Here is a 23895-nt window from a genome sequence, read left to right as displayed (position 1 = left end):
TAGCTGGGTTTCCAGTATGCTTTCAGTTAAATGCAGAGTAGTCCATCTCAGTGTCTATCATGTACTGGCTGGTATCAAGGCACTTAAAAAAAATGAGAATATGACCATATGAAAACTAATACATTAAATTATACAATCTGTTTGACAGTAGTGAATGCCATGATATGGCGAAGATGCTTACCTGACCTCCAGGCATATGAGTCGCTGCTGCAAACAAAAATGGAGAGGGGCAGGCAGCAGAAAGGACGGCATGGTGCGAACGCACCAGTAGGAGCACTGGATCGACTGCACTGGTGCACTGCACTGACCTTGCCGCTACCGCACCACTCCTGATAAGCAGCAGCAGCTCATTTGCTCAGACGTCAGGTAAGCATCTCCACCTCACCCCACTGTCCATTACTGCTGTTTGATCTCTTAAGAATCATGCCTCCTATTTCTAAGGGTTTCAGTACATAATATCAATAGTTTGTAAAGCTTTTCCTCTGTAGGCATAAATGTGTTTTAATCACATATTTTTACATTATTGAATGTATGTTTTCACAGTCGATATCACTTACATCTACAGGCTTGCCATCTAAAGAATGGGTAGCAATCAGAATCTTTCCTTGAAAGTCAGTAGTAGTTTTTTCATTGATCTGCCTTTGCTCAATTAAGCTGCAGTCCACATACAGAGAAATGATCCTTGATTGTACACTGATGCCAAGCTTATGCCATTGCCGATCAAAGACAGGATGGATTTCACGGCTTCTAAAGGTGTAGCGCAATGAGTTCCCCTGGCTGGATTGTGCAACATACTCTACAATTTTTTTTGAACCATCAACGGTGACGTAAACCTGGGGGGGGGGGAAAACACCACCAAACTTTAAGAGAATTAGGAGCAGTTTTGATGCAATTAACATGCAGTATTACAGAGTAGAACAGGCCATGGCTCAGTAGTAGAGCATCCACCTTGCATGCAGAAGATCCCAGGTTCAATCTCCAGCATCTCAGGTAGGGCTGGGGGGGAACCCTGTCTGAAATCTTGGAGAGCTGTTGCCAGTCAGTGTAGACAATACTGAACTAGATGGATCAATGGCCTGACTTGGTATAAGGTAGCTTGCTTTGTTTCTGCATATATATTTGGTAGGAGGCAGAGAATCACAAATGGAATTCTGCTTGGACAATGGGACATTCTTGTTTCCTCCTTCTTGTTGCAGTCTGTTGCGCGCGCACGCACACATGCACATATACAACGCCATTCCAGAGAATCGGGGACTCTCCAAAACGGCATTGGATATAGTGGGGGGGGGCTACTGCTGGGAGAGACAGGTACCTCCCCTTGAACAACCAGATGTGCCTTCTGTCTGGAACCCCCCCTTTGACATTAAATATTCTCCCATGCAACTTTGTCATAAAGCATCAGTTCTAAACCCTTTCTTGTTTAATTTACTTTTCATTTCTTACATCTCTATCTCACCATAACCCCAAGGAACTCAAAGGAGTGTTTTAGCTTCATAGCAATCCTGTGTGGTAACTTACACACCTACCATGCCAGTGCTGTATTACAGAATTGTTACTGATTCTATAATTAGTCATAACAGCAAAAACATCTTGAATATACTGAATCCCAAGGGGAAATATCTCCTTTTCCACAAAGCTATATCGATCATGCTATTGGGGGAGGGGACAGGGGACACAACAAGTGAACAAAAACAAACTATATAGGAAAAGACAGTTTGTTCTAACCTGTGGCATGTTGTGCTGATCTAAAATTTGCAACAAATACCACCGGTCTCTTTTGCTGTTTCGCCTAACACGGAATGTGGCTGTTAAAAAATATTCCTCTGGAATCCCATTTGGAAACACTTTCCTATGGGGGGAAATGTTCTCATTAGTTTAATGATAATTAATTGAAAAATATTAAAATACATGAGTTAAAATACACCACTCCCAGTTATGTCATGGTGGATATTCTTGCAACTGTCCCATCTCTTGAATCCAGTGATATCATAATTTGATTTCTGTCAAACATCTAGGTTGAATGCACAGTAAATCCCACTGCAAACATAAATTAGAATTCCAACATATTTTTATATATTTCATTATCATTTATAAAACATTCTTACACCTTTTATTGCCCAGGGCAAGTAACAACAATCAGAAAGAATAAAGCAACTCCTAGCCCATTTGCTGACCTGATGAAATTCTAAATTAAAAACACACTCTTCCTTCATGAAAGCTATGCCTGTGACCTTCCAGATATTGCAGGGCCCAACTTCGAATGGCCCCAGCTAGCATGGCCATTGGTCAGGTGGGAACTGTAGTTCTTCTGGAGGGCCACAGGTTAGCCGCCCCTGCTTTACATCAGAACAAACCTGCTTTGTGGTGCTGCTGCTGCAAATTTAGACTGAATTATGCAAATACCATATCGCACTACTGCCACCACCACCACCAAATCGTCTACCCTATGCATGCATACTCAGAACCTCTCAGAAGTTACACTGAGTTTAATGGAGGTTTCTCCCTCACAAGTGTGCTTTGAATTGCCTTCTTGAGACATTGTTTAGATCAGAGATGGGGAACTTGTGGCCCTTCAGATACTGATGGATTCCAATTCCCATTAGGGCAATGCACAGACTCCCCCCATCCACCCCATGGCTCCAATCCAGAGGGGGGGACATCAGACTGACCCGCTTTGGGTTGTCCTAGGGACCACCCACCCCAAATAAGAACCACAGTGGGGCTCATATTTAATTAGAGTAAAAAAACACAACCCTGATTAAACATATGGCAGGGAGGATCCCCCTCTCAAGTATGGGGTCAGTTTATCCTGTTCAGTGTTGTTTTGCAAAAGGCTTTCCTGCAGGAAAGCCTCTTTGCAAGCCAGCACCCTCCAGGGTCATGTTCTGGTTACAGTTTCCCTTTAAACTGTTTCATGGCTAACCTGCAAATAGGGATGGGAGAAATTTGATTCAGTTCATATTTAAAGGTGAACCTTAATCAGCATTTTCCGAAACAATATGAGAACCAAAACACAGCTATCCTTTGAAATCTGCACTTCTCTGAATTTTGCAATGCAGTTCTCTAGCCATGTAATGTGTATAAAAATGCATATACTATGGTAAAGTGTGCATTAAATACATATATTAGTGAAAAAATATAAATGTATTAGATTAGGGAAAACTGCTTTATAAAAATGAGTATATTAGGGAAAACTTCATATAAAATTTGTACATTAGGAAACATTGCCGCCCTGGGCTCCTACTGGGAGGAAGGGCGGGATATAAATCAAATAAATAAATAAACATTTGCACTAAAATACCAAAGTATTTTCATGAAGACTTTTTTAATTAAAAAATTAAACTGATACAGAAATGTGGAGAGCTGAATTTAAGATCAGAAAATGAGAAACTGAGAGAAACTGAAATTGACAGATTCAACCATCCTTATGCACAAAGTACTTTTTAACAGTTTAATGTCATGTGCAAACTGGTAGGTAGCAAAGACAATACAAACAATTTGAAATGTTTCTAAATGACAATACGGCCTGATAAGGGGTACAGAAAATTGAAAATGAAGCCATTACCATGACTGGTGCTATAGAAACCCACCTGCAACATTCATGGCAAAGCCATTTTGAACATCCCCATCCACCCCACCCCACCAAAACAATAATTTGGGGAGAAAACACAACACACTTTATTTCAAGTCAGAATATTCCCTGGAAGAGGGAGTAATACCATCAGCCCTCAAGGAGGCAGTAACAAAAGCGATTCTAAAGAAGCCCTCCTTGAATCCCCAAGATTTGAACAACTTTCGCCCAGTCTCAAATCTGCCATTCCTGGGCAAGGCGGTTGAGCGGGTGGTGGCGAAGCAGTTGCAAGCGCACTTGGAGGAAGTGGATTATCTGGATCCACTTCAATCAGACTTCAGGCCTGGACATGGGACTGAAACGGCCTTGATTGCCTTGGTGGATGATATGAGGAGGGTGCTGGATAGGGGCGAATGCACCTTCTTTGTCCTCCTTGATCTCTCAGCGGCTTTTGATACCGTTGACAACGGTATCCTTCTGGGCCATCTGGAGAGGTTAGGTATAAGGGGCACTGTATTGCAGTGGTTCCGTTCCTTCCTCTCTGGTAGGTACCAGAGAGTGGCATTGGGGGACAAGGTTTCGGATCCTTGGCCTCTCACTTGTGGGGTGCCACAGGGTTCTATCCTCTCCCCGATGCTGTTCAAATCTATATAAAGCCGCTGGGGGCTATCATCAGAGGATTTGGGCTCCAGTGTCACCAGTATGCAGATGACACACAGCTCTACCTCTCATTTAAATCTTCACTGAGGTTGGCTGTAGAAACCCTGTCCAAGTGCCTGGAGTCAGTGAGTGGCTGGATGGGAAGGAATAAGCTGAAGCTGAACCCTGACAAAACCGAGGTACTGTTCGTGGGAGACAAGGGAGGGTTGGGGGATGTTGACCTAGTCCTCAATGGGGTACAATTGCCCCTGAAAGACCAGGTCCGCAGCCTGGAGGTCATTCTCAACTCCCAACTGTCCATGGAGGCTCAGGTCTCGGCTGTGAGCCGGGCGGCACTGTATCAACTCCATCTGATATGGAGGCTGCACCCCTACCTTCCCAACCATCTGCTCCCATCAGTGGTATATGCCCTCGTCTCCTCTCGCCTAGACTACTGTAATGTGCTCTATGTGGGGTTACCCTTGCAACTGGTACAGAATGCAGCAGTTTGTCTGATCAAAGGCAGCTGCCGGCGAGATCACATCACTCTAGTGCTGAAGGAGTTGCACTGGTTGCCGGTTATTTTCCGGGCCCAATTCAAGGTGTTGGTTTTGACCTTTAGAACCCTATACAATCTTGGCCCAGTTTATCTGAAAGAGCGCCTCCAGCCTCATCAAGGATGCCGTGAAACAAGATCAGCCTCAAAAGGCCTCCTCTGTATCCCACCAGTATAAAGGCTAGACTGGTGAGGACTAGGGAGAGGGATTTTTCTATTGTGGCTCCCACTCTGTGGAATTCCCTCCCAAATGATCTCCATCACGCTCCCGCTACGATGAGCTTCTGCCGGGCCTTGAAGACCTGGCTCTTCAGACAGGCTTTTGGGGTGGGTTAGGTTTTTTATATTGTTGAAATTTTAATATTTTAATGTATTTGCATGTTTTTATTCTGTGCATCGCCCAGAGTGGCTGGACAACCAGCCAGATGGGCGACTAATAAATCTAATAAATAAATAAATAAATAAATAAATAAATAAATGTTGCTACTTGCCCTCCTCTACATCCCTCACAGCTGTTTGTTTATTAATATACGGTCATAGACCTCACAGCTAGACAACACTGCTCCATCCATGCTGCACATATTGGCATGTTCTTACTTGACCACGGCTGCTTGTTATGGGTGTGTGGCAGCAGCCTGGAGGGCAGAGAGCTGCTTTCAGAAGCCTCACACAGCATGAATACAGAACTCCTTCTGCAGACTGAGGCTGAAGGGGCTGTTTCCAATGACTAGGGTGAGAAATTGGTTTCTCATTATGTCCCTCCCATTCTCAGTTTTTAATGCCAATGCTATTCTATTAATCCCATTCATTTTTTCTCCAAAACTACTCAGTTTAGCCACAGAGGAGAGACCTGCCAGGAAAGTGATGTGTAGGCCTATTTTCTCCTCTCTACCACCATCTAAAGGAAAAATACCAGAAACACTGTTATCCGCATCTACTGATTCATTTACATACAAGCCTCGCCCAGCTCTTCATTTGGATGCAAGTGAATGCATAGAGAGGGATAATTAGGATTGTGTCTGCTGAATTCCACAAGCTTGAAGGTTGCATTTGCACTAAGCCCTCAAGTAAAGGTTTGTTGATTCCTGTACATGTGAGCCATTACCCTGAAAAAAATTGAAGGATCCAGATTACATGCAGAGGGAGCCTAAATGCATTTGCAAGCAAAGGCTCTGTGCAAATGTGAGAAGGCCAAGAGATGTAATCTAGATCACCTCACTCCATGTGTATATGAATGAACACTTGAATAGGGCTATAGCCTTATGGTACTGAATAACTGCTATGTAAGCAGAGATTCATTCTGTGTCATCCTCTAATTATCTAAAGGCTTTGAATGTACCCAAGGCTATTTGCATAAAGAGAGGGCTATTCCAGGAGCGCCAAAATGATGTATGAAGCTGCTTCTTTCCCCTCTCAGTTTAGAGGAGGGCTTGTGAAATGTTCACTGAGGGCCAAAAACAGGAAGCTCACATACTCAGTCATATCTGCTCGCAGCAGTTCCTGTCTATTGCTCCTTCACCACACCCTGCAGAGAGGGGCTCTTATCTTTCACTGGCCAAATATCTGAGCAAGCTGCCCATACGCACAGCACATTTATGATCCGGCATTTAATGTTCAGCCCAGTACTGCAGCACAAGAGCTACGCACTGCTTAAGTGCTGTTTGATATACGGGTCTTTCACTGGCCTTCTGCCCAGGGGTGAATTTCACCCCAAATGATCTTTGAATTCAATCTAGAAAGAAATGTAGCTTTTTAAAAATCAAGACAGGCACACGTTTTCTAGCAAATTATTTACAAAATAAGGTGATGATAAAACATCCAAAAAGTTACCTCTGACCACTTTTTTCACATATCTTGGTAACCAACAAACTACATAATATTATCACGGGATTAATTCAGACAAACAAGAGGGTGTGGTTTAGCAGTAAACATTTCCTCTCATGTTGCTCAAACATACAATTGGTAGATAGGAAAGGGAAACAGTAGTAGGCTGCAATCATAATCTTGATATAGTGTTGCTAAAAGCTACTGAAACTGAATCTGTCCACATTTTGACAAAACTTTGTCAACAAATATAGAAAATTAAACAGCAGCCCACAGACTGGAAGTACTCAATATATATCCCAATTCCAAAGCAAGGGGATCCCAGGAAATGCAGTAATTATCAAACTATCCCATGCAAGTAAAGTAATGCTCAAGATTCTACAACAAAGTCTCTTACCATATATGGAGTGAGAAATGCCGCATGTCCAAGATGGATTTAGAAAGGGAAGAGGTACCAGAGATCATATCGCAAACATACGTTAGATAATGGAATGGAGCAAGGAATTTCAGAAGGAAATCACCCTCTGCTTTATAGATTACAGCAAAGCCTTTGACTGTGCAGATCATGAAAAGCTATGGAATGCTTTAAAAGAAATGAGGGTGCCACAGCATCTGATTGTCCTAATGCGCAACCTATACTCTGGACAGGAGGCTACTGTAAGGACAGAATATGGAGAAACCAATTGGTTCCCCATTGGAAAGAGTGTAAGACAGGGGTGTATTTTATAACCCTCTTTGTTTAATCTATACGCAGAACATATACTGAAAGTGGGATTGGACCACGATGAAGGAGGTGTGAAAATTGGAGGGAGAAATATCAATAATTTAAGATATGCATACAGTACCATACTCTTAGCAGAAACCAGTAATGATTTGAAAAGAATACTGATGAAAGTTAAAGAGGAAAGCACAAAAACAGGACTACAGCTGAATGTCAAGGAGACTAAAGTAACGACAACAGAAGATTTATGTAATTTTAAAGTTGACAACGAGGACATTGAACTTGTCAAGGATTATCAATACCTTGGCACAGTCATTAACCAAAAGGGAGACAATAGTCAAGAAATAAGGCTAGGACTGGGAGGGCAGCTATGAGAGAACTAGCAAAGGTTCTCAAATGCAAATATGTATCACTGAACACTAAAGTCAGGATCATTCAGACCATGATATTCCCAATCTCAATGTATGGATGTGAAAGTTGGACAGTGAAAAAAGTGGATAAGAGAAAAATGAACTCATTTGAAATGGAGGTGAGCTTTGCGCATACCATGAACTGTGAAAAAGACAAATTGTTGGGTGTTAGAACAAATTAAACCAGAACTATCACTAGAAGCTAAAATGATGAAACTGAGGTTATCATACTTTGGACATATAATGAGAAGATGTGATTCACTAGAACAGACAATAATGCTGGGAAAAACAGCAGGGAGTAGAAAAAGAGGAAGGCCAAACAAGAGATGGACTGATTCCATAAAGGAAGCCAGACCTGAACTTACAAGATCTGAACAGGGTGGTTTATAAGATATGCCATTGGAGGTCACTGATTCATAGGGTCGCCATAAGTTGTAATCGACTTGAAGGCATGTAACAACAACAGACATGGTTCGGGCTGATAATCTGAACAACCCAATGTTACAAATACTATCTCCTTTTTGACCATTGTCAAAACCTCTAAATTCTAATTGATTTTAAGAAATAGTTTTTTTATGCAAATGGAACCAAATTCCAGTTAGGAAAAATATAAAATCCGATTGCACATGCTATGATTGTCTGAAGTTGGGGGAGAAAATATGCAAAGCTTATCAACACTAGAGAGTAGCTGAGAAAGTCTTGCAAATGACAGTTAAGTCAACTCATTTTAAATGGCTACAGGAGAATAGACCATCAACACTTTTCCAACAGTGGAGGCATTTTTTAATAGTATTGGGACAGGGTAAAAAACATTTGAAAATGTTTGACAAGAAATACTGTATTAGACATATTGAGACCTTACTTTTGGAAATGGTTGGATGTTTCCTCATTGCTCTCTGATATTGGTCATTCAAGTTCCTTTTCTAATTTTTGGTTTGAAAATAGTTTGTGTTATTTAAGTTTGTTTTATTTTTTGTTTTTGTATAAATATGAACTTTCATTTTTTTAAAAAAATAAAAACTGACAGCATTTTCTGTATACAGGACCAGCTCTAGACCACATTGAGCCCCCCAAAAAGAACATTTTTGGCACCCCCACTCTATTTTCCAACTTTTAAAAACCTTCATATTATTGCATTTGAATCCCATTTCACATCTTTGATGTGTGGTTTGCATGCATGATTTATGCCTGTCATATAAGATTATAATTTTGTACACTGGGATCTGTAAATTTGTATTTATTAATGCCATAAGAACTGTTTTTAGTATTTCTTTCTGCTGTTTAGTAGAAAACTAAACAGATAGCCTATTATAGGCTTTGTCTATGTATAGCTTACCAATTTTATACGCAAGTGGGGAGCTGCTGAAAATAAGTTTTACAGGGGTTGGGTAGAAGGAGAGCAGGACACTACCCTTTCCCTATGCTTTCACAGAGTTGGCTCTGTGGATGGATGTAGCCACTGCTCTGCTCGAACCAGTCAGTGCAAAACTCAAAAGAGGTGCTGTGGTGTGTCTTCCTGGATTCGACTTCAGGGAAAGCTGCCACACAAGCTGCCTTATGTAGTAGCTGGGAAATACCTGTTTCACCTACAGGGACTACAGTAGCAGCTGTTCAGCCTCTACAATGTTTTTTTTTCCTCTGGGGAGGGCAAGTATTAGTATATATATATGGGTTTTATTAAGAAACATTGAAAAAAAAACCCTTCAAAAAACTATGGAAGGTAAAGACTACCCCTTCCCGTATGAGCTGCTTCGCCTGACTTCTACTGCCTCATGGTTCTAAAAACCCCTTGCTTGTTATTTAGGATGCTAATACTGTTAGTCCTGTTGCTGCAAGAAGTTGCTTCCGTTCAATCATTGTCACCACACATCATACATAAGAATTTTGAAAGTGCTATAATGCCATTTTCCCCAACCCATCCGAGAATCAGTATCGTGAGAGCCAGAAGAAAAGCAGACATCCAGACCTCAAGAGACTATCCTTTTTGCTGCTATTACTGACTGATGCTGCTGCTTTAATTCAGCTTGCAGAGGACTCATACATGGGTGGGAATGTGAAAGATTAACCGAGCAGCTGCAGACCAGCATTAAATGTGACCCACCAGGCAGGCTGTAGCCATGTATTGTTGTCTGCCAGGTGCTGGACAACACTCCATTTTCCTAAAAACGTAAGTAGAGCCTATCTAATCCATCATCCTGTTCTCACACTGGCCAGCCAGATGCCCATGGGAAGCCTACAGGCAGGACCTGAGTGCAAGAGCACTCTTCCCACCTGTGATCCCCAGCAACTAGTATTTATAGGCATATTACCTCCAACGGTGGAGGTATCATGGCTAGTAACCCTTGATAGCCTTATTCTCCGTAATTTGTCTCAGTGCGAGGTAAACAGCAAAGCCAGGAAGTTTATAGAGCTTCTTCTGGATGGCCACACATAGCTGATGGGTGGCATTTGGCTTCACAGGTCACAAATTGTACAGGTTTGACATAGCAGAAAGTAAATCAAAGCATGAGTGGGCCAGTACATACCTTATAACATAAACAACGTTCTGTAAAAGATCGTTTTCTTTCTGCTGTGGCATTCTAACTTCTAATACCTCATAAGGAGGAAGTATTTATCCAGGAATCACTGAACAAACTTTCACAAAAATCTTGATTAGTATAGACAGACAGAAATCTGCCAGGATAGACAGAAATCAAGCAGGAAAAACAGTTAATGAGGTAAACATAAATTCAAGCTGAATATACATCACATTAAGGAACCCTACCACAGTCACACAGAACAACAATAAAAAACAAGGAACATTTAGAAAAATACAAAACAAGTGGTTGCCTAGTTCAATATCAGACAAGCTTCTTGTGCTCCTAATGGCTGGGTAAGTGTGTGGGGTGGTGGTGGTGGTGGTGGTGGTGGTGATAAGGGGTATATCACTAAGGAACTGGCCAGACCTCCCATTTATTCTGTTCCTTTAATGTCTCTTCACAGTGCCAGATGAAAGCCTATCACAACTGGACCTTCCCCTACTGCTGATGCTGGTCTTTCCTTGTTTCATTCTAACAAGGGATCAGTTACAAATAAATAAGTATGTAGGCAATTTATATAGAAAATTTTAATCTGGGGCTTCATCATTGTGCATGTTTCCTTATCAAACCATTATTTTCAATGAGATCTTTGATCTTTTCACTTATCTCTAAAGGGTTAGCAGATGGGGTAGACTAACGTTGAACTATAGAAGTTTCTCTGGGTGAGACTCAAAGAAGATACTTTCTTTTCATGCTCAGAGTCTGATTGTTATATTTAAAGCTCCCCCCACTCCCAAGTAAAACTGGGGAAGAACCTGAAGAATTTAAAATATTCCATTGCAACACATGGCATTGTTCACTGACTTCAGCTTCTGGATTGGTTGATTTAAAAATTTGCTTCCTGCTTCTCCACAAGCTAATGGCAACTCACAAAAATAATTGACAAATCACATTTGTTCTTTCTAAAATATACTTCCTGTTCTGACCACAGGTACCTCTCTAATGGTACACCTTGCTTTGCTTTTGGTACTACCCTAGAAGGCAAAGGATGATACATTGCATGGAAATATTTATGTATAAAAACAATGGAGATACATAGAGATAATTGATGGCTATGATTTTTTTAATATAAATTAGCTAATCATTCTCAAGCATGCATGCATGCCAATTTTCCAATTAACCATGCCCTAACTGGTACTACTGTAGCATGCACCATCTGGCTTGGAAAATGAAATACAAAGCATATCCTCCGAGACAATCATAAATGACTATTGCTTTACTGGACACCAATTAATTGGCTGAAAATTTACTTTTGCCTTGGCACACATTCCCTCCTTAGAGACCAAACAGATTACCTACACTGATTAAGTCTTTGGCATACAGATGCTATGCTACATGATGGCATAATACTTTCAGGTTATAAACAGAATTTTACACTGACCTGCTCTTCAATCAAGTAATTAGCAATGAACAGGAAAAAAAATATTGACTCTCCTTTATGATTGGGTTTTTTTTTAATGTGATAGATCAACAAATCAATTTATTCCCTCAGGTCTGTTGATTCGGAGAGCCATCTCATAGATTTGGTCATGAACATCAGGATGGGAGGAAAAGAACTGCTTTCTCCAGCTTCATTTTTAAAAAGGGAGTGAAAAATCCCTGTTTCGGTGCCAAAATAATGCCCCAAACACACTATCAGCTTAGTTTGTTTCACACAAGTAAAAAGAGCAGTGGCTGTTTTGGAAAACCTCGGTTTATCAATGTTGAACAACAGGAACCAAGGCAATGGTGTCCAGGGCCACTGCTACCATTGACAGACGAACAGAGCCAGCCAGCTAAAACTGAGAAGGAAAACAGAGTCTGAAGAGGAGAAGAAAGTACAGTAAAGACAAAAAGAAGAGAAAAAGGCAAGTCAATGGTTTAATCCTGTAGGGCTAAAGCATCACAGAAATATCTAGCTGGCATTGGCAAACTATTGCCCATAACATGTTGTTGTTGTTGTTGTTGTCTGTGTAAGCCACCCTACAAAAAGTGTTGGAAGGGTGGGATACAAATCCTTAAATACACACATAACATTTTAAGACAAACACTTTTTATATTCCTTTAGGCCAGGGATGAGGAACCTCAGGCCTGGGGGCTAAATGCGCCTCTCTGGGCCCCCTTTATCTGGCTCTTGGAACACTCTACAGCCCACCCCTTCCCCAGAGGCCACACCCCTTGCCACCCCTACTTTGCACCCTCCTTGCATGCTTGGAAGAAAGCTAGAGAGGGGTGCACAAGTGTGTGCAGAAACTAGTCTACTATACAAACAAAATTCACATTTGTTGCTCTGCCCACATTTGCCTCTGGCCCTCCTCACCACTGGCATGTGGCCCCTGGAAGGCTGCCCATCAGGAAAGTGGCCCTTCGGCTGAAAAAGGATATCCCACCCCTACTTTAGGCCATGACCTAAGTATGGTAGGTTCCAGTAAAATACACACTTCCAAGTAAATATGTTTGGAATGGAAGTGCATGGTCTGGCTCTCCTCATTATAATGTGCAGGGGAAACTTGGCACAGGAATCAGTTCTGATGTGATTTCCATCAGATACAGACATTCATCCATTGATGGGGCATAAGAACATAAGGATGTCCACAGCATGGCATGCTGTTTCCAACAGTAGCTGATGAGACATCCCTCGTAACTTGACAAGCAAGGCAAGGTGGTGATAAACTTCCTCTGTTGCCTGCCCCCAACATCTGGTAATCAGCTGTGTACTCTCCCTCAACACAGATGCCTCATACCTTGCTATGATGATTCAAAGTCTCTGATAATTTGTGCTGGTGTATCATGGTGGCTAGAGACTGAGCTACAAATCAGGAAGCCCCCAGTTCAAATCTTGCCTGTGGTCAGAACTTGGTAGAAGGCCTTTGGCAAGCCACTCTCTTTCAGCCTCAGAAACCACCACCACCATCCCACAACTGCAATATTAGGAATAAAAATGCTGACTTCCCAAACAGGGTGGTTGTAGGGTTTAAAACTAGAAAATGCACGTGAAACACTTGGAGGTGATGTAGGACTGGCATTGAATACCACTCCATGAATTTATCACAACCAAGGGAAGTACAAACGTTTTTATTACCAACACCTCATGCTATTTCTGTTTTGCAACACTGAAAGAATGGGGTGAGGCAATATATTTTTCTAAAGGCTCACATTCCCAAAAGAATTTAGAGCAGCCATGCTCTTTTAGAACAAATATGTATCAAATTTCAAACTACAATAGTAAGTGCTGAGCTTGCATCACAGTGTCACGGGTACTTAAAAGAGCCGATTCACATACTTTTTAGGTGTATGATTAGATTTGTCATTCTGTGCTCAGTGCCTAGAGAATCAGAGTTTGTTACAGGTACCAATAAGAAAGAGCTGATTATTTGCCTCAAGCTTCAGTGCACCACACTTTTCATTATGGAGGTTGCCAGTGTGAGCACAACAACTGACCTATATATTACCCTCAAGCAGGAAAAAAATGAAATGAAGAAACAAAGTTTGTGTTTGGGTTTCTCAGAAGAACACAAAATGAAAATTGTAAAAGTAAGATTGGTGGCATGATATAGTTCTGTGCAGAGCTTGGAAAAGTTACTTTTTTGAACTACAACTCCCATCAGCCCCAGCCAGCATGGCCACTGGATTGGGCTGATGGGAGCTGTAGTTCAAAAAAGTAACTTTTCCAAGCTCTGGTTCTGAGTCACTGTCCTCAAAAGTGCATAATGAAAAGCAGAGTATCGGAGGAAGACAGAGTTAAAGTCAGGAAGGTATATGGGAGTAATGGCAATATGTCTTTGAATGCTTTTGCAAACATGGCAACCAGTAGGTGGGTTCAACTGGTTGCCATATCTGGTGGCACAGAAAGGACCCCCTCTTACGCACAGTGCACACTGTGACATGAATTATGCAAGTGAATCTGTGGAGGACCCTGCTTAAGGACAGTATATTGAACTATGTTGACTGTCTGGCCCTTTCCAGTCCTACAACTCTTTCTCCTAGCTTTCCAAAGTGTTTTATGCTTTCATACCTAGCTATCAATAAACTGAACATAGTAATTATTGAACTATAGTTGCAGTTGTAGAGTTTTATATCTAGCTATCAATGAACTGAATATAGTAATTATTGAACTATATAGCAGACTTGGTTGCAGTGCTATTTTTGAGAAACAGTAGTAAGAGGTACCCATATCAAATTTAGTAAGGCAATCTTTATTTACCTTTTGGGTTTTGCTTTAAAAAGCACTGATGGAAAAAAGCTGCTATTTTTAAAACTTATGAACACTCATTCTTCCACACTGAATGAGACCAAATTAGAGTTTGTGATTAACTTCCGTATTTACAAGTGTCAATGAGGCCTCTAGCTTGCTGAATGTCTTCCAGGAAGAGAAAGATGATCCAAGTTACATTTCCTGAGAGTGAAGTGAGAGATGTTTGGCATTTATGGCAAGACATTTCTTCTTCCAGCTGACACCTACCATCACTGTCACGTTACAAATAATTTGATGATCAGTAGTCGTGAGGTTGGCATGAACAACCTCTGTCCTCCTAGGGTGGGTGATGATGTATTTAATGCCACCTTCAACCAAGACTCTGAAATCTTAGACTTTTGCGTTTGGAGAGAGGATTCAACAAACAGAGGCACATTACTCATGGAGAGCCAAAGCTCTGAGGACCCAAAAGAAGAACCCTTCTTGCTGACATTGTTGCCAGCAACACATTAGACACAGCACTTACAATGTGGAAAAAAGTTCAGTCAACAAACAAGCACCCTAGAGAAGAACAACAAAAGAGCAGCAAGCAATTAACAAGAGCCACCTGTAGGTCTTTGCCAACACAGGATATCTGAATGCCAATTCAAACAAGAATCAGGATCTGCTCCTCAAAGAGCTTCTCAAAGCACAGCATCCCAATTCAGTCCATGTATCAGATACTACCTGAGGAGAGTCAAGGCTCTTCTTAGTCTTCACACAGTTACTGGTGCTGATACAATCAGCTAATTCAACTGGTTATGTACCTGCCCTCTGAGCCACAGATCCATCATGAGTTTCAGATTTTATGCCATGAAGCAGGAGTCTCCTGTGATGAAACATCTAAGGCTCTGGAGATATTTGTATGCGGAATTTAATGTAACACACTATGCAGAATTTAATGTAACACGCTATGCAGAAAGCCTTCCAAACTCCACTGGCATTTGTTTATAAGGAAATATGCTGCAGTGGAGAAACTACCTCCAATTAATCAGACTCTAGGACTACACATTTCAAGAACACATTATGTGACACTGGTTTTGGTCTGTATTTTCGATCCCCATGTGTGGACAGAGGGATGACGAAGGCAGTTATGCAGTAGTGTGGTATCATTATCCTCCGGGATCACAATCAACTATACTCCTCCTTAATTGCTCAAGCATTTACCCAGAGGTGTGGGTGCAAGAAACAATGCCAAAAAATACATTAGCATGTCAGATGCACCAGGGACAGATGAATATGATGAAGACCATGACTATGAACTCATAGTAAGACACACATACTAATAAACAGAGCTTGGAAAAGTTACTTTTTTGAACTACAGCTCCCATCAGCCCAATCCAGTGGCCATGTTGGCTGGGGCTGATGGGAGTTGTAGTTCAAAAAAGTAACTTTTCCAAGCTCTGCTAATAAACTATACTTACATATGCAGTATTTGTGAAATATTAAATCGTATGTTCTGTTTGACCAGAAAACTTAGATTTTATGATCCTCCAACTCTACAGTTAAAATTAAGCTAAAAATTAACTAAAAAAAGTTAAAAATACTAAAAATAAAAAATACAACACGATGAGTAGGTTTTTTAAAAACAAAAACCAGGAAATATTATTGTGAATTATAACATTTTGATTCAAACTTTACATCACCACTGCAGAACAACTTGTGTATTCTATCTGCTCATCACACACATACACACAATAAATTATTTCCCTTTGAAAAAGCAAGCCTATAAAATGCTAATCCCACTCTTCCTGTTCAGAATAACCTAGCATTCAACAAGAAATTAATAGTTTAATTTTAACATTTTATGCATACAAACTTGCATAAATCCTAGCCCTGCACTATAAGCCGTTGTGTCACTGTGGGGTAGCACACAGACCCAGATAGCAACAGGTGGAGGATCATCCTCCTGCTCACATTCAAGCTCTCACAGGACCACCTGTAGTCTTGGGCAATCCCGCAAGAGCTCACAGAAGGGGCCAGGCTGGGACTAGCCCTGCTGTGGCTAGCCTCTTTCTTTGCATGCTAGCTTCCCCACCTGCCCTCCCTTTGTTGTAGTGAAATCTCTGAGCTTTTCTTAAGAAGGCCACTGGTTGACAGGGCCAAATAGGATTTTTTTTTTGTTCAGTAGGTTTTTCACCCCTCCCTCAGTAATTGCTCTGTCAATTGTTAGGCATACATTGTTTCCATCACAGCTTAAGGCAGAAATGGCATCAGGCAGGATCAACCATAAGGGGGGGGGCACAAGGGATCTGGTAGGGTATGTATGGGTCATGCCCCTAGCTCAGGAGGGGCCTCATCCAGCAACCACCCACTCCCACTGGCTGCTCAGTGGGATCCCAAGTGCATTGGCTTGTGCCACACTGGAGTCTAATGCTGGCCAAAACCCATGGGTGGCACCCCAACTACTAGCTGGGAGACAAACATTCCTTTCATTTCTGTTGGAATGAAAGCGGATCCTTTCCCTACTACCATGCCAGCCCCATTTACTTGCTATAATCCAATAAAGTTGTGGTCTATTTTCACCCATAAACCATTGCTGGCTGTTGTATTCCAGTGGCTGATGGGGGGGCTGCATCCTGCATCTGCTTCTCAACAGCTACCACTATTACACACCAACAAAACCCTGAGTGGGTAGCTGGATTTTTACCACTATCATAAAACAAAATAAGGCTTCTTCAAATATTCTCTAAATGTGTTAATGAAACACTTGAGTGTGTGCGAGTGCATGCACGTGCATTTGCACACACACGCATGCAGTAGGGACAAGCACACTAGCTCTGTCCCTGTTGAGTTAGAGGGTGACTGTCTGAAACTCATGCAGGACATTCACTCCCAGAAGACTGGAGGTTCCCACATCAGCTAACTAGTCAGCTCTCCTGGTCAGCTTTCATACCCTTCCACCCCCACCCCCATGGCCACAGTGAGTTGGGCAGGAATGAGGTGGGCAGGAGATTCAAGATCACTGTCAAAGTGTACAGCTAGCTGATTGTGAGGATCTTCGGGAGAATGGGGATGTGCATAGAAGCACTTGCCTGGATCAGGGCCTGGCTGAGAGCCAGGAAGGCATAGAGCCTCTAACTCCTACAAATGTTCCCACCCTGAGCAGATGCATTGCTGAAGCAACAGCACTCATCCAAGCTCAAGCCTTGCTATCCTGGGGTAACAGACAGGAAGTTAATTTGGGCAGAAATTAATGGGATATAATACATGTATTTAGATTATATTTAGGAATAAATGGGCAATTTTCACAATGGAGGGATATAAGAAGGTATTGGTATTGGGACCTGTGCTTTTTAACTTGTTAATGAATGAAATGGAGTTGGGGTGAGCAGTGAAGTGGCAAACTTCACTGCTGATGATACCAAATTGTTCAGAGTGGTAAAACAAAAAGGTATTGGAGCTCCAAAAGGCTCTTTTCAAACTTAGCAAATGGGCATTAAAATGGCAAATGCAATTCAATATAAGCAAGGGTAAAGTGATGTCTAACATGCTTGTGGGGACTAAACTAGTGGGGACTGACCAGGAAAGAAAGCCTGGGATTGTGATGGATAACTTGTACAGTTCTGGTCACCATTGCTCAAAAAGGATATTGTAGACCTGGAAAAGGTTCAGAAATGGGCAAACACAATTATCACTGGGCTAGAAGAACTCTCTCAAGAGGAAAGGTTGCAACATTTGGGCCTTTTTAGTTTAGGAAAAAAGGTGACATGACAGAAGTGTATAAAGCTGTGCATGGTATGGAGAGAGAAATCTCCTCTGTCTCTCTCTCTCCCCCCCGCCCCATAATACTTGAAGCAGGTGGTGATGTACCATGGGGTCCTAGCACCTTGTGAGGACTATTAGGAAAACCAATTTAGGTAGGTATCTAAGTGTCCCACTTTCACTAGAATTAAATCCACAACAGAATAGCCCAAATAATTGTTAGCTGCTACCATCTACGGCAGAGGTTCCCAACCTTGATGAATATGGGACCCCGTCTGTAACCTCAAAAAGTTTCATGACCCCCACATGTTAATTGTTGCTTCTCCTGCTGCTGCTACTCTGGCCATCACCACAATTTGCATGGAGGCGAAGAAACACAAGCAGAAAAGAAAGAGAAATCCGCCTGGCAGGAAATTAAAGCCCAATAAATATATAATACATTTAAATACATCATTCACAGAAGCTTATAGGCAAAATCAGAAGAGAAGCAAACTTGGGCACCGGGGGTGGGGGCAGGTGAGTGCAAGTGGGCAGAGAGAGAAAAAAGAGAGAGAAGTCATGCAAAGGGAGGGGCAGGGTTTGAGGGAGGAAAGGCATGTCGTGGATAGGGGAGAGGTTTGGTGGATCAAAAGAAGGCAGCAAGTAAGAGCAGCTAGAAGAGTGAAGAGGAGCAGCCACATGGGAGGGTAGGCACTCGGGACCTGATGGCAGGGAGGGGGAGGGAGGGTTGGAGTAAAATGGGCTGCGTGTCCATTCTAGGTGCTTCCTTTCTCGGAACGACCTGTGATGGCAGTAAGACCTCAACACAAACACACATGGTCCCACTCCTCTTCTTTCCCTCACTTCCCCCTCCTGTCCCCTTACACCGAAGGGAGGGTGTCCCGTGAGAGGGAGAAGAGGGAAGTAGATGGTGGGCACAAGGATGGAATTCTCCTCAACCACCGCCTCGTTCTCTCCCTCTCTTTCTGAGGCAAAGGGTTGAGGAGTAACCTCCCCTTCTTTTGTCTCCCTAACCCATCCCCAATCACAACCATTTTCCCCTTGGCCAGGTAACGGCCTATGTGGGACTACAGGAAAATGCACTGGGAAGAGTGTGCCATTGCTGCTGCTGCATGCCTCTTTCTGTGTCATTTGCACTGCAGGAGTCTGGTGGGTTGTGGGAAGGGATTGCAAGAAGGCCAAAAGGCCCCCCTCCCCTACACACACACACACGCCCCTGCCACTCAGTACATGTGGGCCACCATGTTTGCACTCTCCTTCTGCTATTGCTGCTACCACCACCATACCAAGGCTGGAGCTATCTACCAAAAGGGGTAAAGGAGCTGGGAACTCAGGAAGAGCAATCAGCAGTTGGTCTTCCCAGGGGGCAAGGTGGAGCCAGGAATGAAAGTAGCTTGGTCTTGCTCAGTCTGCTTCAGCCATCCTGAAAACTTTTTTTAAAATTATTAAATAATTCATCTCTTGGCTCTTTGCACACCCAGCCCCTCTGGGAGTCATGGACCCCAGGTTGGGAATCACTGATGAACGGAATATATGGCAGTAGGACTCTTTCGTATCTTGGTTAAAATGTCCAAGACAAAGATGTAGGATGAGATCCTATAGGTCAGGGGTAGAGAAATGGATCCAGCCGCCGGCCTAAATCCTGAACTCTCTCACCCTCCACAGGCCACTTTGGCAAGTGAGTGACACCTATCAGACATCACCATGACATCAAGTGATTCAATTCCAAAGGAAAAAAATTGGAGCCCACTCTAAATTCACTCCCAATTCTTCGTTTCTAGCCACAACTTGAATTCAAGCTGGGGATGCAAAGGTAAAATGGTGATACCTAAGCATAAGACTTGGCTAAGCATTTACAAATCTTTGCCTATGAAATTGACACAGTGGCCTAAACAGCATCAGGACATTGGCAGGGATAAAGCAAAGGTGAACCCTTAGTTGACTATTCAGGAAGGAAGGAAAGAAGGAACAAACAAGCAAACAAACACTGGGCCCTCAGAGTGCACTAATAGGTTATACTTAAACATTTTATGCATTGTTCACTCTATAATACTAGGGACTATCCAATGAGGGTGAATGTTGGAAGATTCAGGACAGACAACAGGAAACTTCTTAACACAGCACTGTGGGCTTGTTTACATGGGACCCCAGATGCTGCTTTTTCCATTGCGATTGATTTTGACAGTTCACATACTTCTGCCCTTGCTACGAATAAATTGGCTGTTTTTCTTTGTAGCATTCACACACGTGTGCGTTTATTGCTATCAGCGTTTCCTTGTTGCTGCGCCTGCACATTAGCATGTTAACTGCGGAGGCGGGGAAGGGGCGGTGTTTCCCTAAACAAAGGAATAGGCGCTTGAAAGAAAGGGAATCGCTCCCACCCGTGGCTGTTAGGCTGTCCCTGCGCAAATATTAGTGTGCCTTTGGCACCCTGAGACAAGCCTCAGCATGCGTTCTGGGAAACATAAAAAAACCCCAAACAATTATCTTTAGAGACATTAAAAGCAGCTACTAAAGGAAACATTGACAGTTCAATATTAACGCTCTCCATGAGTGGAGCAGATGCTGAGATGAGACGCCAAGGCAGCTCACCTTTCCCCTGCACTTTTGGGTGCTTATAAATTACCCCAGCGGCACCTTTGGCAGCCTCCTATCGCCATGGCTGCAAAAAGGGCGCATGCATCAGCCTGAGGGGAGATCCAGCTTTGGGAGGGAGCAGAGGGATGCTATGAGGCAGAAGAGGTCCTCCATATACGCACTTCCTCACACACACACTCTCACGCACACACACACACTAGACGTAAACAACAGCGCCAAAACCACAGCTTCGAGGAAGGAATTTTACGAACTCCAGCCCTGCTACCCTCGATGAAGGGGTGGAGAATGTGATTTTGTTTAAAGGAGCGGGGGAGGAAATGTATTGGGGGGGAAGCAGGAGTAAACGGGAGAAAGGAAGGCAAGAGCAACCGGAAGTTGCTTCATCAACCGCACAAAACAAAATGATGCCCAGAGACAGTTAAAGGGGCGGAGAAAAGGAGGATCTAATGGCGAAGAAACTGCGCAGCCAGAAAAGGCGCTTAAAAGGTAGTACACGGTAGAAGTAGGTGCAGATTTTAAAAGCAGATGCTGGTTTTTGTCGCATCCGTTTAATCCGGAGTTAAAGGCAAAAGCAGTAGAATGCACTTGCATTGGGTAAAGCGTCAAGTAAACGGTCTGCAAAAAGCATCGGATGCAGATTTTTTGGGCATGTAAACAGGTTAAAACTATAGAATTTTCAACCACAAGATGTAATAAATAATGGTCACCAACCTGGATGCCTCTAAAGGGAGTTTAGATAAATTCATGGAGGACTAGGCTATCAACAGCTGTGTACTATGCAAAAAGTCCTGTTGTGATCATGTTCTCCTTACAGGTTTCACATAAGTATATGGATGGTCACTGTGACAACCTTTGGTCAGATCAAGGAAGGCTCTTCTTACATTCAAAATTTTGCAATGCGATGACAAGGCAGTTACTGGCACCTGACAAGATTTGTTCAGTGCAAGTACACACTTTGTTGTTATAGTTATATGCTATCAAGTTGATTACAACTTATGGCGACCTGTAGTGGCCCATGGGCAAGTTCAGCAACTATATTAGCAGAATAGCTGCCTGTAGGCAAGGAGGGGCTTGTATCCCCCCCCAGCCTTAGTTCTCTAGTTTAGCATTCAGTATCTAAGCATGAGGAAGATGGTTCAAGGAACGGTCAATGAATTAGCTCAGAGCCACCTGGAGTCTAATCTGGGGTTCCTAACAAGCATTCCGTGTGATGCTCTGCCAAAGAGTGCTATGGGATGCTGGGAAGGTGCCTCGTGAAGTAGATAGCGTAGATTTTAGAGCAGTTAATGCCCTGCTAGGCAATTAGGGGCATGCAGCTTATCAGTTGTTGTTATGTTGTATGATGTAGCCTTTCCTAGTAATTAATGCTTGTTTGAAGTTGCCTTGTTAATCTAAAGATTAATAGAATAGATGCAATCATTTAATGCTTCATATTAATTAATGCTTATGTAACCTCATTATTGAGCTGGTAAACATGTATGCTATATAAAGGGGTCTGGGCTGCTTGATTCAGTGTTCAGCCTGGTCCATGTTCGTGCAGAGCCTGGCAGCCTGTCCCATTGAGTATTGGGTATACCTGTGGGTTGAAAGCTACTCAATAAACACTTTGTCTCCTTTTAAGTAAACCTGCGACTCAGTCTGCCTTCTTCATCTCTCTGGTGCCTTGAAAACCTGAATGCCCAGGAAGGGGGTATACACGACCCTATGAATCAGTGGCCTCAATAGCATCTGTTATAAACCACCCTGTAAAGATCTGGTAAGTTCAGGTCTGTAGTTTCTTTATGGAATCAATCCATCTCTTGTTTGGTCTTCCTCTTTCCCTTCTGTTTTTCCAGCATTATTGTCTTTTCTAGTGAATCATGTCTTCTCAATATGTGTCCAAAGTATGACAACCTCAGTTTCATCATTTTAGCTTCTAGTGATAGTTCTGGTTTAATATGTTCCTGTCTTTTTCACAGTCCATGGTATGCGCAAAGCTCTCCTCCAACACTACTGTCCAACTTTCACATCCATACATAGAAATCGGGAATACCATGGTCTGAATGATCCTGACTTTAGTGTTCAGTGAAACATCTTTGCATTTGAGGACATTTTCTAGTTCTCTCATAGCTGCCCTCCCCAGTCCTAGCCTTCTTCTGATTTCTTGACTATTGTCTCCATTTTGGTTAATGACTGTGCCAAGGTATTGATAATCCTTGACAAGTTCAATGTCCTCATTGTCAACTTTAAAGTTCCATAAATCTTGTTTTGTTTTTTGTCTTTGAATGTTTTATGATTTTGTTTTCTATGTTTTATGAAAATTTGAATAAAAATTATTGTAAAAAAAAATAAAGTTCCATAAATCTTCTGTTGTCATTACTTTAGTCTTCTTGACATTCAGCTGTAGTCCTGCTTTTGTGCTTTCCTCTTTAACTTTCATCAGCATTCGTTTCAAATCATTACTGGTTTCTGCCAGCAGTATGGTATCGTCTGCATATCTTAAATTATTGATGTTTCTCCCTCCAATTTTCACAACCTCCTTCATCTTGGTCCAATCCCACTTTCCGTATATGTTCTGCATATAGATTAAATAAATAGGGTTATAAAACACACCCCTGTCTCACACCCTTTCCGATGGGGAACCAATTGGTTTCTCCATATTCCATCCTTACAGTAGCCTCTTGTCCAGAGTATAGGTTGTGTCATGGCCCCTTCAGAGGACTCAGAGGAAGAGGAAGAGGAAGAGGCGGCAGACCCAGGAGAAGGAACTAGTGGAACCCCTGAGGACACAACTCTGGCTCTTCCCCAGCTGGACAATGTCCAGGACCTGGCTGAAGCCCCTCAATCGGATTCTGGGTATGAACAGGAGGCTCCCCTCCCCCCTGCAGAAAGGAGACGCCAGCGAGTAGCACAGCAACAAAGGAAGAGGTCGGGTCTTTAAGAACAAGCAGCTCTGAGCAGCTGGGAGACTAATCATGGGCACCTGGCTTAGGGAGTCTGTTATAAAAGGCAGTTCATGGCTGCAGCAGACTGCTGACTACAATGTCGGTTGTGACCCCTTGCATGTAACACCGTTGCTAGCCTCTAGACCTTTGGACTG

General features: G+C 42.6%; 1 protein-coding gene across 6 annotated transcripts in view; it reads right to left on the bottom strand.

The window, feature by feature from the left end:
* The window catches only part of COL19A1 (collagen type XIX alpha 1 chain), a 358502-nt gene that overhangs the window by 260127 nt on the left and 74480 nt on the right, over window positions 1-23895 (bottom strand). For all 6 annotated transcript variants that reach the window (XR_009762166.1, XM_061623076.1, XM_061623078.1 and 3 more), the window contains 2 exons: window positions 1726-1849; window positions 558-833 (listed from right to left, as the gene is read on the bottom strand). Coding sequence is in view for 5 of the 6 variants with exons in the window: in XM_061623076.1 (XP_061479060.1) it covers window positions 558-833; window positions 1726-1849 (400 nt within the window). In the remaining variant the exon portion in view is untranslated. The remainder of the gene's footprint in view (window positions 1-557; window positions 834-1725; window positions 1850-23895) is intronic.

Source organism: Rhineura floridana, chromosome 4 (assembly GCF_030035675.1).
Source record: "Rhineura floridana isolate rRhiFlo1 chromosome 4, rRhiFlo1.hap2, whole genome shotgun sequence".
Lineage (NCBI taxonomy): Eukaryota > Metazoa > Chordata > Lepidosauria > Squamata > Rhineuridae > Rhineura > Rhineura floridana.
Note: the sequence above shows the minus strand (reverse complement) of the source record. Positions and strands in the feature narration are given on the sequence as shown.